General features: G+C 46.5%; 1 protein-coding gene across 3 annotated transcripts in view; it reads left to right on the top strand.

Moving 5' to 3' along the window:
* The first annotated feature begins 236 nt into the window (after positions 1 to 236).
* YAF2 (YY1 associated factor 2) overlaps positions 237 to 16561 on the top strand; it is a 128643-nt gene continuing 112318 nt past the window's right edge. The window contains exons 1-2 of one of the 3 annotated variants that reach the window (XM_033958482.1): positions 237 to 543; positions 983 to 1108. In XM_033958482.1, the coding sequence (XP_033814373.1) occupies positions 518 to 543; positions 983 to 1108 (152 nt within the window). In that variant the 5' untranslated portion in view covers positions 237 to 517. Of the gene's footprint in view, positions 633 to 982; positions 1109 to 16561 lie in introns of all 3 variants that reach the window. The other 2 variants (XM_033958483.1, XM_033958484.1) reach the window with 2 other exon arrangements.

Genomic DNA, 16561 nt, shown 5'->3' with positions numbered 1-16561 from the left:
AGGGGTTATTCTTTGCTACCCCCTCTAGACATGTTCTAACCAAGGGGTAAAGCAACAGGATTGAATCTTGTAATTTTTCCTCTGGGAAAAGTGAGACGAGTATGTAACCAGGACCAGAATTAGAATAAATGACGGTAAAGAACAAGCGATTAATTACGTGCCAAACCAGAAGAAATTGAGGTAAGAGTCAGGATTGTAGATAAGCGGTTACCCATCCGCAACAGTTCCTCCACCGCTGCCAGATGTAAACCTGCCGCCTTCCGCTTTCCTGCTCACTTTTTCAAGCGCGGGCAGGCGCTGGTTGGCTCGCGCAGGGCACGTGATGATAACTAGGAGTTCCCTCGGACAGCTGGCGTCTGCGGGATCTAGCTCCGTCTCAGGCGCTTTTTTTTTTTTTTTTTTTTGTTTTGCATTAATACCATTAACCGGCTTTTTATTTGCTTTATTTAGTACAGTACTATCGCGCGTCCGAGCGTACTGATATTATTCATTTTCTGGAAGAGATAAGCAATACGTTATGGGAGATAAGAAAAGCCCGACCAGGTAACGCGGCTCTTGCAGACGCTCAGACCTTCACACACAGAGTGATAGAGCTGCGGGGAGGGTCATTTCCAGCTCTTCGAGGGTTACCCGTGAGAGCTGCTTTTTTTTCCTCTCTCTGGGGCCGAGGCTATAACGGTGTCCCGGTGACTGTAAGAACCTCCGCGGCCATAAGCCTGTGTTAACGGCGGCCCAGCAGCTGGGATGCACCTCCCATGGAGTGGGGGCAGCTGGATGATAGGAGAGCGGGAGGGAAAGCTGCCGGAACACCCCGAGCTCTCTCCCCACCCCTCGGACCACTGGTGTGGGGGCGTGGGAAGAGAAAAAGGTCGGGGGAGGGGGTGGGAGAGAGGGAGGATTGATTAGAGGCTGGGAGCAGGCCCAGGGCCGCCGCCACTGCGACTGACCCTCTCTCTCCCCGTTTGTTGTGTCCGCTCCGCAGGCCGAAGCGGCAGCCGAAGCCTTCCTCCGAGGAGGGGTACTGGGACTGCAGCGTGTGCACCTTCAGGAACAGCGCTGAGGCTTTCAAGTGCATGATGTGCGATGTCAGGAAGGGCACGTCCACACGGTGAGAGCGAGCGAGAGCCCCAGGTCCCTATCCGCCGCCTGCGCTCCCAGAGCACAAAGGTAGTGTGGGAGAGAGCCTTGTTTGCCCTGTGAGGATCAGCCTCCCTGTGAAGCGAGGGGCTGGGGGATGCCCCTCGCTTCACAGACACGGGCTCGGGATTCCTGACTAGACCTTGCCGCGAAAACCTGAGGGGCATGGGTAAATGGATCCCTTTTATGAAACAAAATCCAGGATTTTTGTTAGCCTGAGTGTTAGAACATGTTGATGTGATTGAAATAGATATTTTTTTTGATCTGTGTTTTGGCTATATTTATTCTCATTTTTGTATTAATGCATGTTTATATATGTCTTAATATTTAAAAATGTGCTTGTATAAGTAAATATTTGGAGAAATTCAAAATATATATTGGAATTAGTAGCAATTTCATTGGTTTAAAGCTCATTATGTTTGGCCTATTTCTGTATAATTAGCTGTTTCTTTTTATGAAACCTTAAAAAATCCTGTCTAAAACTCCTTGATGTGGATTATTTATGTTGTGACGTAGTATTGAACTGTACAATACCATGCATTTATTTTTCTTTGACAACTATACCCTTTAGCATGAAAGAGGTGATGTTCTGCTTATTTTCAGCCCCAGCTGAAAGATCCAGTCTCTGCAGGGGTGGATAATTAATTCTTTGCTCTAGCCATCTGCAGCAAGGATGCTATTTAACTGAATAACACTTTGTTGTGTATTGAGGAATCAAGCTGAACAGGGCACAGAATAAACAGGAAATTTAGAATATCTGAGGAAAAAGATATTGTTGATTTTAAGGTGCATATCTTCATGCATGTAGATTAGAGATTATTGTATAAAAAGAATTGTAAACAGTCAGCAACTCAACCCTAAGACAAATACATTGTGATTATCCTAGAAATAAAAAAAATTATTTTTCCTCTTTTCCTGTTAAGGAATGGTAGGTAGTGGTAGATTGAACAAGACCAATTGGCTTTTTCAGTCTGTCTACTTATTGCCATCCATGTTGGTAGTGATAAACCATGACTGTAAAGTACACTTCTCCCTCCGTATTTGCGGTTTCAGCAATTGCGGTTTCGATTATTCACGGTTTTTAGCTTGCTGGCTCCTCCCCCCCCAAATTACATCAGCTTGCGTAGAGATACCGCTGATTCCAAGCGTTTACAGAGAAAATCGCTGATTCCCAGCACTTTCTTCACTGTGTTTTGCCTCTCCTTCAGGAACAGGCCAGGTCTCCCAACATGTTATTTGCGGTTTCACCATATTAACAATGGTTTTTAATAGAAAACAGCGAATAACATATGAAAAAGTTATTTGCGGTTTTTCTGTATCTGCGGGTCTATTAATCTCCTATCACAGCGAATACAGAGGGAGAAGTATATCTTAGCTATATTGTTCTGATATTTAAAAGATGCATAGGTGCCAGCTCTGTGGTTGATGCAGCACCCTGGATATATTTTGCAGTACTGTTCAGACATTAGAGTTGAAATCTTCCCCAAGTAGAGATGCAGGAAGTATGGCTGTGTCTCTAGCTACTGCTCCCGCCTCCCCCTGTAGCCTATTGGTCAGACATTCCTGATCCAGCCAATAAGCTGCAAAATAGGTAAGACCAGTGGCTTAAGGGAGACAACCATTGCTCAGACAGTTCTTCGCCAGCCATGAGACTGCAGGGCAAAGCAGGACAGAAGGTTGATGTTTCCTAAGCTACTGTTCCTGTCTCACCCTGCAACTTGTTGGTTAGCTAAGTTATGTCTGAGCAGTAGACTAATTTGGAGCTGAAGAGAGCAGCAGTGTAGGTCAGACAGACTGCCTTCCTTTGGTCTACCATAGAGATGGAGGAGTGCTGAAGGAGGCACTGGGAAAGGAATATTCAGTGATAGAGAAGCAAGAAGAAGAAAGAGTAGACAAAGGCACTGATAGGTTGTGAGAGAAAAAAATGCTAAAGGAAGAGTACTTGTATAATCCCGCTCTTCCTGGATGAGTGGGTTATACATCCCATGTTGCAAGACTATTTGTAGGAAACCTCCTTTACATAATTTTTTCAGACCCTTCCCTCTTTCTTCAGGACTGCCCTCGAGACTCCAGTTGCTTTCCTACAAGCAAGACAGGAGCTAGTCTTTTCTGCATTTGTTCAATTTTTCTTCTCAGTATTTTTATGCGTTTCACGTCTTCGTGCTGCAGAGGTTCTCCGTGGGTGACAGCTCTGGCTACAGGAGATTGCAGACTTTGGGGATAAAGTCTGTTTCCAGGGGAATTGGCTTCCTTGCAGTGCACATCCTGGATAGCCTGCACCTTTAGATCGTGGCTCAGGGAGTGTTCCCTTGGGAGCTGGCTCACCTCAGGTTTGTCAACTAGTGAGCTTGAGCACAGGCTGTGTGGCTCCATGGAGGTATATCTGGGATCGGAGCTGACTGTGTTCCTCTGCCAAGTCGCGCGTGTGATATGTTTTGTGAGTGGTGGTCCCTGGCTGATGGTGTCGGGCCAGAAGGGCAATCAGAAGACAAGGCTTGTTGAGGCAGAGGATCTCTCCCTGTAAGCTGTTTTCAGCTTTCTTTCCTGCATCTCCCAGCATCATATGGCACAGTGAGTACAGGGCTGACAACCTGTCAGCGAATTTGGAGGGGGTATTAAAAAGTAGTTTTTGGGTAGTTTGGGAGTTAGCTCTAGTTTCTCCCACCCCTAAATTCCTAAAATTTGGGGATGTCTGTGCTTTTCCTGGGTTGTTTTTCTTTGAAAATTGCACCTTTGGTGGCCATCTTGGATTTTCCTGATTTGGCGGTTCCCCCTTCCCAGGGCACAGGTCTTAAGTCCAGATTCCCCAAATTGTTCATGGATGATTCATCGGCCAATGATACAGATGACCAAGACAACCTGACAATGCCATTGCTTTACTCAGTCATGAACTAGCATTGTGGTGGTGTAGCAGTACTTGTAGATCTCTAAGATCCAGATCTAGGAAAGGTTCCGGATCTGGGTGAGAACCCTATGGTGCGGAGATTCTTTAAGCCCTCAGCATTGGTTGGACTAATTTATGAATCCTTCCAGGAATTGAAATTGGAGGTTGGGAAGTTGAGCAGCAACGAAATGTTCTCTTATGCATAGCACAAAGCCATAGTCTTCATTTTTTCCTGATCATCTAGACATAGCAAAGATGCTCACGGATCACTGGGAGGCACCAGAGGGTCCTTTCAAAGTTGCTAGAGCTATGTCCAAGCTCAACCCAATCAACATATGGCATCCCGGAAAGTAGATTTCCTGGTGGTACAGATCACCAAGTGCACATCTCCATATTGATGGAGGGGTTGTGTTAAAGGACACAGCACAATAGGATTGATTTAGTCCTCAAATGACTCATTGACTCTTCGACCTCTGGGCTGAAAGCGGCTGCAGCTGCTTCTTTTGTGACCAGAGCTTGCCATTCAAAGCTTCACCATAATATTGACATTATAATGCTCCCTTTTTAATTTCAGGCATGGCTAAAGTGGTGGACACCTTGCATGATCTCTTCAGAATGGTAAGCAAGCTCTTGGCGTACTCTATTTCGGCATGTAGGATATTGTGGATCCAGCAGTGGTCTGTTAACTCATCATCTAAAGCGACCCTGAGTAAATTACCTTTTAGAGGGTAATTACTGTTTGGTAAAGGTTTATACGACCTCATGGCTAGTGTACAGGACCATAAACCCAAGTCCTTGCCTGATATCAGGTCTGGGACCAGATGTTCCCGTCAATACTATGGGGGCACCTTAGGGCAGTGATCCTATCAGCCAAACAACGGTTTGGTGAATCCTGGTGTCTGCCCCCTAAGAAACAGTCCTGATGTTAGGCCGACTGCTCCTCTGCAGATCGGAGGGCGGCTCTCGGCTAATCAGCCTGCAGAATGCTCTAGATCAGGTAGTGGGCGGTAGATTTCACCTACAAGACTCCTTTTCAAGGTACAGATATTGTTCAGAAAGGGTCTGTCTGATCTGATGGTCAGTGTGGCAGATCACTGGCTAAAATCTTTGCTGGACAGCAGACCACGAACCTCTAGACTGGTTCAAGGCTGTCTAATTTTTGTAATTCGAGACGCTTTCGTCAGTACTCAAGAGGAGTCTCATCTCAGAGATTCTATCTAGGATTAAGATAGGACCTAAGTGAAGCCAAGCCTCTGCTATTTGTCCCTCTTCAGCCTCCAAGAAGGTGCAATGACACCAGGACTGAAGATTTCCCCCTGAGGGTTGGAGGAAAGCACTCAGCATATGCGGAGGTCTGGGAGCAGATCTCGTCAGACCGCTGGATGTTGGAGATCATTCAGGATCATTCAGGAAGGGTGGAAGCTCAAGTTTACTCATCCCCTAATAGACTACCACCATAAGAATACACTATATTCTTCATAGTGCCCAAGAAAGGCTCAGAGGACTGGAGATCCATTCTGGATCTTACGCATGTCAATGAGGCCCTGAAAGTTCAACGCTTTCACATGGAAACTGTGCAGTGAGTCATTGCAGTTGTGGCTCCGGGGGAATGTCTAGCTTCCCTAATCTTGATGGAAGCCTGCCTGCACTTTCCCATATTCTTCAGCATATCTCCAGATTGTCACAGCTCACTGATGGATAATAGCTCACCATGACCAGCAGGTGGAGACTGAGACATAAATTTTTGGCTGTAGTACTAGCGGGTTGTGCAGTCCCTAATACACTTGGTCTGCTGTCATTCTCCAGCAGGAGGTGGTAAGCTGTTGCAGTCTTCCCTGATTTAATGTAGGGCTTTTGGAATTTGTTTAGTGGCCTTCTGGTCCCTGTCTGGTGCCGGGTTGAGCTTGGGGGGACCCTTTTGGGGGTCCGTCTGACCTCAGGGGTGTCACAATTCATGGGTTGAGTCCCTCCTCCACCTCCCAAGAATTATTTTCTGTAGTAGTTCCTCAGCTGTAAGCCTTGCCACTAATAGCGGCAAGGTATATGACTTAGAGAGCCAGTGGAGTGTGTTAAAAAAAAAAAACAAATCTGAGGCAGTGCCGGTCTGAAGAGAAGCCTTCAATTGTCTGTAATTGCTTTTTATTGCTAACCGACACTTTTCTTTAGCTTACTCGCGTATTGCGCAATGAGCACTTTTAAAGGGGAAAAGTTCTCATTGTGCTCCAGACGTGAGGTCGATGCTGCTGGCCTGTGCTTGTGGTGTGCTGGCCGCTGTGAAAGAGAATTCTCATCGGCTTCAGGTGCCGGCGTCCAGGCCCCTTCACAAAGCAGGCAGTGGGGAAGCCTGGGCTTCCCTCACCGCCCACACAGGGATTCCCCCAGCTGACGATGGTCAGGGAAATAAGGTTTCCCTTACTACCGATAGTGCTTGGGGACTCCCTTACCGCTTCTGCTAGCTTGACTGCTTTAGTAGCTGGGGCGGTTCAGGCGTCTCTGCCACTTCAGGCCTCGAGGGAGTTTTATTCGACGGGAAGCTCCTCCATCTTGTCTACAGCCTCAAGTGACTGTCCCCCAGTCTTGGAGAGACAGGGGCAGGTTTCTGCTGGGTCTTCTGCTTTGGCAGTGAGTTCCACTGTGCCGCCAGGGTTTTTTCACCTGATTTTGTTTTAGCCTTCTGGATCATTCCATGTCAAGTGGATCAATACTGAAAGCCTCCCACCTCGACCCCCTTGAAAACCAACCAAATTTTACAGGGGTGTTGTCTAGGGTCTCAAATGAAACTCTGCAAAATTTTGTGGATCTATCTCAAAAGCAATCGATCCACTCCCATGCCTCGTGTGACTTAAAACGCCAACTTTGCTTAAGCACTGCGGCAGAAGGAGACTACCCAGGAGTCTGAAATTTTGCAGTTTGGTACAACACCTTGGGGCAAGTTTCTGTGCCAAGTTTGAAATCTTTTGCGAACGTTCTTCCATTTCTACAGGTCAGCAAAGTAGGCAAAAAAATTCACAAATGAAAATTTTTGGCAAAGTTTGGCTCCATACTGCTGCTGGTAGGTAAGTCAGCTGAGAGTACAACTTTACCAGCAGACATGTACCATAAGGTACTTCCGAGATTTGCAATATGAGCTTTTACAGTCAAGTGAAGCTGAAGATATGACCATCCAAAAAATATGGCTTTATGCATTTATGCAAATTTTCACTGTTTTTCAGATTCAAATATCTGTATAGTTTTTATTTATTTATTTTGTATATCATTTGAAAGAGCATGTTTTCTGCTACAGATGCTATCTTGTTTCATCTTGGACCCGATCTTTCTTTGATGAGAATTGATGGTTTAAAGATAAGCATTACTTGCTTGCCTTAAACATGTTAATGTTGAAGGGTCATTGGCACTTCATTGTGAATGTGCAGTGGAAGTATATTGATCTGAAAACGCATAACCAAGTTTTGCCAGCCACAAGTACTCGTCTTGTACTATGCTCAGCGTTTGACAAACTTATTGTGCACTTTTGCAAGATATATCAAACATGCACAAACTACTTACTGCGTGCAAGCCTAAACTCATAATCATGTGATTCACAAGAATGTACGCATAGCTGTAGTAATATGTCTGATACATGCAGCTTTTCTGAACATGTTCTGACTTGCAACTATCACAGCACAGTGGCTGTATGAACAAGACTGGCTTTAAGGTTCATCATGACCTTATAACACCATATGACTTCATTATTTGACAAAGTTTGCCTTTGGCGTGTTGCTTTCCGTCTATTCTTTCTGTGCAGCATCTGGTTCTTTCCCTAGTTAACTAGGCTATGCCTGTGTGGATTTTGGAAACTTACTCTGCACTTGCTGACACGTACAACTTGTTTTGCTCTATTTTCATTATGTTCTCACACTGATATTTTTCACCTTACTTTAATTCTGTATTTTTAGGTGACTCTTATCTTATGGAGACTAATTATGAGCTAGAGCCCTGCAGTATTGGAATCCATGATAGTTCTGAGTGCCAGGAACCATCTGCCTTCTATTATGGAGAAAGCTGCTTGAAGCTTATTTCTGATTTCTCTTGCCTGACCAAGAATTAATTAAAAGACGTTCTGGACTTTCTACTTTGTCCGTGGAATCTAATATCTGTACTCATCATGAAGCTTTGATTCTGACAAAGTTTGAATTTCTACAGAAAAACTGCTGTAATCTGTTCAGAAAACAGAATCACAGCAATATCAAAGGTCTATGCCCATTTGATCTTCCTGCAGCTGATCATTTAAAAACTATCACAAAGCACAAGTTTAAACCAGGCCAAAAGCTTTGCCTAAGATGCAGGCAAGACTTGCGTGTCAAACTGCAAGATCTAAGTAGCCTTAAGTCTGATTCTGACAGTGATGACCCTACCAATGCATCTGAAAACCTCAATGCCAGCTTTTCACCACTAGGAATCTCTCCTCTAAAGATTCAACGGATTAGCAAGCAAAATTCCTTAAGTTATGCTAAACACAAACTCTCTGAAGCCCATAATGCAATTGTAGACCAAATTGTAGTTATTGGTGACTTAATTCCAGCTGATATCAAAACAGATCCAGAAAGTGGCCAAGGTGTTCTGACTATGACCTTCTATTGACTGAATTGAAGCAGAAGTTGGAACTATCTAGTAATAGGGAGAATATACAAATTCTCACTCTTGCTTCATACAGCTGGACTATTGAGAAAACTGCTTTGAAATTTGGCGTTTCAACAAGAATGGTTAAAAAGGCCAGGAAGCTGAAACAGCAGGGTGGTATTCTTGCTGTTCCAGCAACAGAGAAGAAAAGTGCTTGCTCAGCAGATTACACAGAAAGTCCTGGATTTTTATGAAGACAATGAAATCTCTAGAATATGCCCAGGCAAAAAAGATTCTCTGTTTGGATCAGTGGTGAAAAAGTGCAAAAGAGAAAAGATTGCTATTATGCAATCTGAAGGAACTCCACCTATCGCAGTCAGCATGGGCCTGAAATTGGGTTCTCAAAGTTCTATGAGCTTTGGTCAAAGTGATGTGTCATAGTCAGTTCATCAGGGACTCATTCAGTCTGTCTGCACAATCCACCAGAATGTGAAACTTATGCTTTCAGCAATTGCAGTTCCAGATGACTACAAGGTGCTTCTGAATAAAACTGTCTGTTATAGGAACTCAAAAAATTGCATGTTGCAGCAGTGTGAAATATGTCCTGGGCAGATCCTTTAGGAGGAATATTTTCTGAGTTCTTTGATGAACATGATCCAGATGATATCATTGAATTTAAGCAGTGGATTCACACTGGAAACTCGACAGTTATCCATAGAGGATTTCACTTCCGAATTAATTGGAAAAATTTCTAATTTGACCAACCACCCATTTTATTTCCAAGTACCAAAGTACTTATCTGAAGGAACTGAAAACAAATATAAAGGAGGGGCATGCTATTGCTTTGATGGACTTCACTGAAAATTATTCCTTCATCGTTCAGGATGAAGTACAGGGGTTTCACTCGGAAAATAGCCAAGCAACATTACACCCCTTCATTATCTACTTCTGCAATCCTGATATCCAAAGCCTATGCATATGCATGATCAGTGACTACTTGCGTCATGATACTATTGCTGTTCATGCATTTTTTAAATATAAATCTTTATTAATTTTCAATTTGAGAACAGTGCATTAAATATATACATACAATTAACGTCATAGACAGCACTTACAATCGATCAATGAATACAGCAAAATATATTACCCCTCCTCCCACCCTCCCTGGATGTGCAAATCAAATAGGAAATAAAGGCATAATCCAACTTGTCAGAGTTAACAAAATTCATCAATGGACCCCATGTTAATTTAAATAGTTTATTATGACACAATATTTCTGAATTCATTTTTTCATCTTTATAACATAAACATAAAGTTTCCCACCAAAAGGAAAAATTAAGTCTGTCCCAATTTTTCCAGTTCTTGGTAATCATTTGTATAGCTATCCCAGTCATAATGATAGTCTGCTTTTATACCTTTTTAACAGAAGTTTAGTTGACAACAATGTCCCACAGATTACCATGCATGTTTGAGAAAGCTTATTCTGCATCTGAAGGAAATCTTGCCTGTCTTAAGCCATATTCACTACTTTAGTGATGATTCTGCTGCGCAGTATAAAAACTTCAATAATTTTATTAACCTCTGCAGCCATGATACTGACTTTCAAATTACTGCTGAGTGGAACTTCTTTAGCACCAGCCATGGCAAATCTCCATGTGATGGGATTGGAGGAACAGCCAAGCGTTTAGCTGCCCATGCCAGCTTATGCCCTCTCAATAACCAAATTTTGATACCAAGGGATCTATTTGAATTCTGTGATAAATCTGTCTTGGGAATCATATTTTTCTTGCTAAGGAAGATATTGAAGCAATAAGACCTGCTCAGGAGCAAAGGTTTGGTATGGGCCACACAGTGGCTGGAACAAGAGAAAATCACCAATGTAAGCCCATAGACACTGCTAGACTCTGCATTAGCAAAATTTCAATTGATACCAGCTCATTCATTGCCAATGTCTTAGAATCTGATACTGATCCTGAACATCAAGCATTCAACCTGGACAATACTTAGCTTGCATATATGACAATTCTTGGTGGATTGGTCATGTATATGAAATTTCAGTGGAAAAATGCAACATCCTGGTTAATTTTTTGCATCCACAAGGTGCTGCACGGTCATTTCACTGGCCTCCCCGCAGAGACATAGCTAGATCCCTGAACAGCATATTATTGCAGGCCTTAATGCACCTATGACCACTTCATCAGGCAGACAGTACACTTATCCACAAGCTATTTTGGCAAACATTGACCAGACTTTCAAAACCATGAGCAAGAAACTGAGTTGAGTTGAATTTATGCGATTTCCTGATCTTTGTCAGTATGTATGCACACATTAAATAAGTGTGGTTTTTGCACTTTTCTTTTTTTGTCTTTAATAAAGCTTAGACATTTATATGGTATTATCTGACTATTGGGAATATCTTTCAGACAATGGATCAATAACTATGGTCTCAGTGTATAATATACTTGTTATGATCTTCACGACCAGTGGCAGTGGGTTTATGAAAATGCATGAATACAGGGAAAGGGATCATAAAACAATAACAATTTGAACTTAACTGTGAAACTTCATGTGCCTTGTTCTTTTGCATATAACATGTTTTTTGTTAAATATGCCTCTTTTCAATATTAAACATTCGTGCACATATACAACTAATGCTTATCTTTGAAGCTTTAATTCTCACCAAAGAAAGGTTGGGTTCAAGATGAAATAGGATAGCTTCTGTAGCAAAAACATGCTCTTTCAAATGATATTAAAAGAAAGCAAAACCCAAAAACCCTATACATTGGAGATATTTGAATCTGAAAAACTGAAAATTTGCATAAATGCATAAAGCCATATTTTTTGAATGGTCATATCTTCAGCTTCACTTCACTGTAAAGGCTCGTATTGCAAATCTTGAAAGTACCTCATGGTACATGTCTACTGGTAAAGTTGTACCCTCAGTATTGTGTTCAGTTTTGGAGACCGTATCTGGCGTAAGAAGACTTGAGGCGGTCCAGAGGAAGGCGACGAAAATGATAGGAGGCTTGCGCCAGAAGACGTATGAGGAGAGACTGGAAGCCCTGAATATGTATACCCTAGAGGAAAGGAGAGACAGGGGAGATATGATTCAGACGTTCAAATACTTGAAGGGTATTAACGTAGAACAAAATCTTTTCCAGAGAAAGGAAAATGGTAAAACCAGAGGACATAATTTGAGGTTGAGGGGTGGTAGATTCAGGGGCAATGTTAGGAAATTCTACTTTACGGAGAGGGTAGTGGATGCCTGGAATACGCTCCCAAGAGAGGTGGTGGAGAGTAAAACTGTGACTGAGTTCAAAGAAGCGTGGGATGAACACTGAAGATTTAGAATCAGAAAATAACATTAAATATTGAACTAGGCCAGTTACTGGGCAGACTTGCACGGTCTGTGTCTGTGTATGGCCGTTTGGTGGAGGATGGGCAGGGGAGGGCTTCAATGGCTGGGAGGGTGTACCGTATTTTCACGCATATAACGCGCGCGTTATACGCGTTTTTACCTACCGCGCATACCCCTCGCGCGTTATATGCGTGAGCGCGGTATACAAAAGTTTTAAAACATAGTTCCCACCCCCGCCCGACGCCCGATTCACCCCCCCAGCAGGACCGCTCGCATCCCCATCCCGAACGACCGCTCGCACGCGCTCCCACCCGCACCCGCATCCACGATCGGAGCAAGAGGGAGCCCAAGCCCTCTTGCCCGGCCGACTCCCCGACGTCCGATACATCCCCCCCCCCCGGCAGGACCACTCGCACCCCCACCCCGAAGGACTGCCGACTTCCCGACAATATCGGGCCAGAAGGGAGCCCAAACCCTCCTGGCCACGGCGACCCCCTAACCCCACCCCGCACTACATTACGGGCAGGAGGGATCCCAGGCCCTCCTGCCCTCGACGCAAACCCCCCTCCCTCCAACGATCGCCCCCCCCCAAGAACCTCCGACCGCCCCCCCCAGCCGACCCGCGACCCCCCTGGCGACCCCCACGACCCCCCACCCCCCTTCCCCGTACCTTTGGTAGTTGGGCCAGAAGGGAGCCCAAACCCTCCTGGCCACGGCGACCCCCTAACCCCACCCCGCACTACATTACGGGCAGGAGGGATCCCAGGCCCTCCTGCCCTCGACGCAAACCCCCCTCCCCCCCAACGACCGCCCCCCCCCAAGAACCTCCGACCGCCTCCCAGCCGACCCGCGATCCCCCTGGCGACCCCCACGACCCCCCCACCCCCCTTCCCCGTACCTTTGGTAGTTGGCCGGACAGACGGGAGCCAAACCCGCCTGTCCGGCAGGCAGCCAACGAAGGAATGAGGCCGGATTGGCCCATCCATCCTAAAGCTCCGCCTACTGGTGGGACCTAAGGCGCGTGGGCCAATCAGAATAGGCCCTGGAGCCTTAGGTCCCACCTGGGGGCGCGGCCTGAGGCACATGGGCCCAACCCGACCATGTGCCTCAGGCCGCGCCCCCAGGTGGGACCTAAGGCTCCAGGGCCTATTCTGATTGGCCCACGCGCCTTAGGTCCCACCAGTAGGCGGAGCTTTAGGATGGATGGGCCAATCCGGCCTCATTCCTTCGTTGGCTGCCTGCCGGACAGGCGGGTTTGGCTCCCGTCTGTCCGGCCAACTACCAAAGGTACGGGGAAGGGGGGTGGGGGGGTCGTGTGGGTCGCCAGGGGGATCGCGGGTCGGCTGGGAGGCGGTCGGAGGTTCTTGGGGGGGGGCGGTCGTTGGGGGGGAGGGGGGTTTGCGTCGAGGGCAGGAGGGCCTGGGATCCCTCCTGCCCGTAATGTAGTGCGGGGTGGGGTTAGGGGGTCGCCGTGGCCAGGAGGGTTTGGGCTCCCTTCTGGCCCAACTACCAAAGGTACGGGGAAGGGGGGTGGGGGGGTCGTGGGGGTCGTCAGGGGGATCGCGGGTCGGCTGGGGGGCGGTCGGAGGTTCTTGGGGGGGGGCGGTCGTTGGGGGGAGGGGGGTTTGCGTCGAGGGCAGGAGGGCCTGGGATCCCTCCTGCCCGTAATGTAGTGCGGGGTGGGGTTAGGGGGTCGCCGTGGCCAGGAGGATTTGGGCTCCCTCCTGGCCCGATATTGTTGGGGAGTCGGCGGTCCTTCGGGGGGAGGGATGTATCGGACGTCGGGGGGGAGGGCATCAGGCTTTCAGGATGGGGACAGACCTTCAAGGGGGGACAGTGCACGGAAGTCAGGGGGGGTGAACGGAGAGTCGGGACAGCGCACGGAAAGTCAGGGCAGTGCACGGAAGTCAGGGGGGGGTGAACGGAGAGTCGGGACAGCGCACGGAAAGTCAGGGCAGTGCACGGAAGTCAGGGGGGGTGAACGGAGAGTCGGGACAGCGCACGGAGAGGCGGGGCAGTGCACGGAAGTCAGGGGGGGTGAACGGAGAGTCGGGCAGCATGCGCGGTATAATCGTGAGCGCGTTATACCAAAGTTTTTGTGCTTATCATCGTGATTTCTGCGCGCTATACACGTGTGCGCGTTTTATACGGGTGCGTGTTATTTGCGTGAAAATACGGTAGATGGGCTGGAGTAAGTCTTAACAGAGATTTCGGCAGTTGGAACCCAAGCACAGTACCAGGTAAAGCTTTGGATTCTTGCCCAGAAATAGCTAAGAAGAAAAAATTAAAAAAAAAAAAGAAAATTTAAATTGAATCAGGTTGGGCAGACTGGATGGACCATTCGGGTCTTTATCTGCTGTCATCTACTATGTTACTATGTTTCAGCTGACTTACCTACCAGCAGCAGTATGGAGCCAAACTTTGCCAAACCTTCTACCAGTTTTTCCTTTTCTGCTTACACAGAGTCAGGGATCTCTGCTTCATCCCAACCTGCAGTCTCTACAGCTTGGTACCTCTCAACATAACTCCTCTTCAGTTTTCTCAATCTGTACGAGACATTTTAGAGGCTTCTAGGAAACCTATCACTAGACAATGCTATCATCAAAAATGGACTAGATTTTCTACATGGTGTTTTTCTCATGATAAGGAGCCTCAACATTCCTCCTTGTCTTCTGTTTTGGATTACCTTTTGTACTTATCCACTTCTGGCCTCAAGTCTACTTTGATCCGAATCCATCTCAGTGCAATTGTGGCTTTCCATCAACCTATTGAAGGGAAACCACTCTCTGCTCATCCGGTTTCCAGATTAATGAAAGGACTTTTCAATGTCAAATCACCTCTCAAACCGCCTCCTGTGGTTTGGGACCTCAATGTTGTCCTTGCTCAACTGATGAAGCCTCCATTTGAATCAATTGACAAGGCTCATCTGAAGTATCTCACTTGGAAAGTCATGTTTCTCATCGCCCTCACTTCTGCTCGACGAATCAGTGAGCTGCAAGCTTTAGTTGCTGATCCACCTTTCGCAGTGTTTCATCATGACAAGGTGGTCCTCTGTACTCATCCAAAATTCCTTCCTAAAGTGGTATCGGAATTTCATCTCAATCAATCTATTCTTCCAGTGTTCTTTTTGAAGCCTCATTCTCATCATGAGAAGTAGCTCTTCATACTTTGGACTGTAAACATGCTTTGGCCTTCTATTTGGAATGCACCAAACCACACAGGGCCCCGAAGTTGCTCCTCAACTTTTTGTCTCCTTTGATCCAAACAAGTTGGGACATCCTATCTCTAAGCATACCATCTCCAACTGGATGGCTGCTTGTATCTCATTCTGCTATGCCCAGGCTGGATTACTCCTCCACAGGAGAGTCACAGCCCATAAAGTCAGAGCAATGGCAGCTTCCCTAGCTTTCCTCAGATCTACTCCCATTGAGGAAATTTGCAAAGCTGCTACTTGGTCCTCGGTTCATACTTTCACATCTCTCTATTGTCTGGATACTTTCTCCAGACGGGATGGACAGTTTGGCCAAACAGTATTACAAAATTTATTCTCCTAAATTGCCAACACTCCCACCATCCCATTCTGGTTGTCCTGGGATAAAGCACAGTTATTTACCGTAACAGGTGTTATCCAGGGACAGCAGGCAGCTATTCTCACAACCCACCCACCTCCCCTGGTTGGCTTCTCTGCTAGCTATCTGAACTGAGGAGACGCGCCCTACGCTGGGCGGGAAGGCATGTGCGGTGCGGTCGACTCAAAACTTCTAGTTTCTACAAGCAAGTCTGCTTGCGAGGCTTCCGCATCCAGGCTCCGTCGATGATGTCACCCATATGTGAGAATAGCTGCCTGCTGTCCCTGGATAACACCTGTTATGGTAAGTAACTGTGCTTTCTAGCGGTCCAGCTGGGGGAATTCCTGTTTTCTCTTGATCTGATGGAGGCCTACTTGCATGTTCCATTTCGCACCTCCCTTCAGAGATTCCTTCGCTTTGTGATCTTAGAACGGCACTATCAGTTTTATGTGCTTCCCTTTGGTCTGGCCACGGCTCCGCTGCCGTTCACCAAGATTATGGTGGTAGTGGTTGTGGCGGTGGTTTTGTGCAAAGAAGGCATTCTGGTTCTTCCCTATCTGGACGAGTGATTGATCCAAGCAAAGTCTTTTCAGGAGAGTTCCTGGGTTACAGCTCAGGTTGTGGAGTTTATGCAGTCGCTGGGATGGGTGGTCAACCTGTCCAAGAGCCTGACTTCGTCTCAGCGCCTGGAGTTCATCGGGGTTGTGTTTGACACCGGCTTGGGGAAAGTCTTCCTTCCAGAGGTCCGAGTGAACAAGTTGCAGTTTCAGATTCGCCTTCTGATGGCTTACCGGTGAACTAGGGTGCAGGATTTTCTCTAGATCTTGGGGTTGATGACAGCCTCCTTGGACGTGGTTTAGTGGGCCCGGGCTCACATGAGCCACTTTAGTATGCTTTGCTTCATGGTGGTCACCTCAGTTGCACGATCTGGACTCTCCCGTTCCTCTTCGAAGGTTAGTTCATCACAGTTTCTGTGGTGGCTAAAGTCTTCCAATCTGGTGCAGGGCGCAGATC

Source organism: Geotrypetes seraphini, chromosome 9 (genome assembly GCF_902459505.1).
Source record: "Geotrypetes seraphini chromosome 9, aGeoSer1.1, whole genome shotgun sequence".
NCBI lineage: Eukaryota > Metazoa > Chordata > Amphibia > Gymnophiona > Dermophiidae > Geotrypetes > Geotrypetes seraphini.
This window is presented reverse-complemented; position numbering and strand designations above follow the sequence as displayed.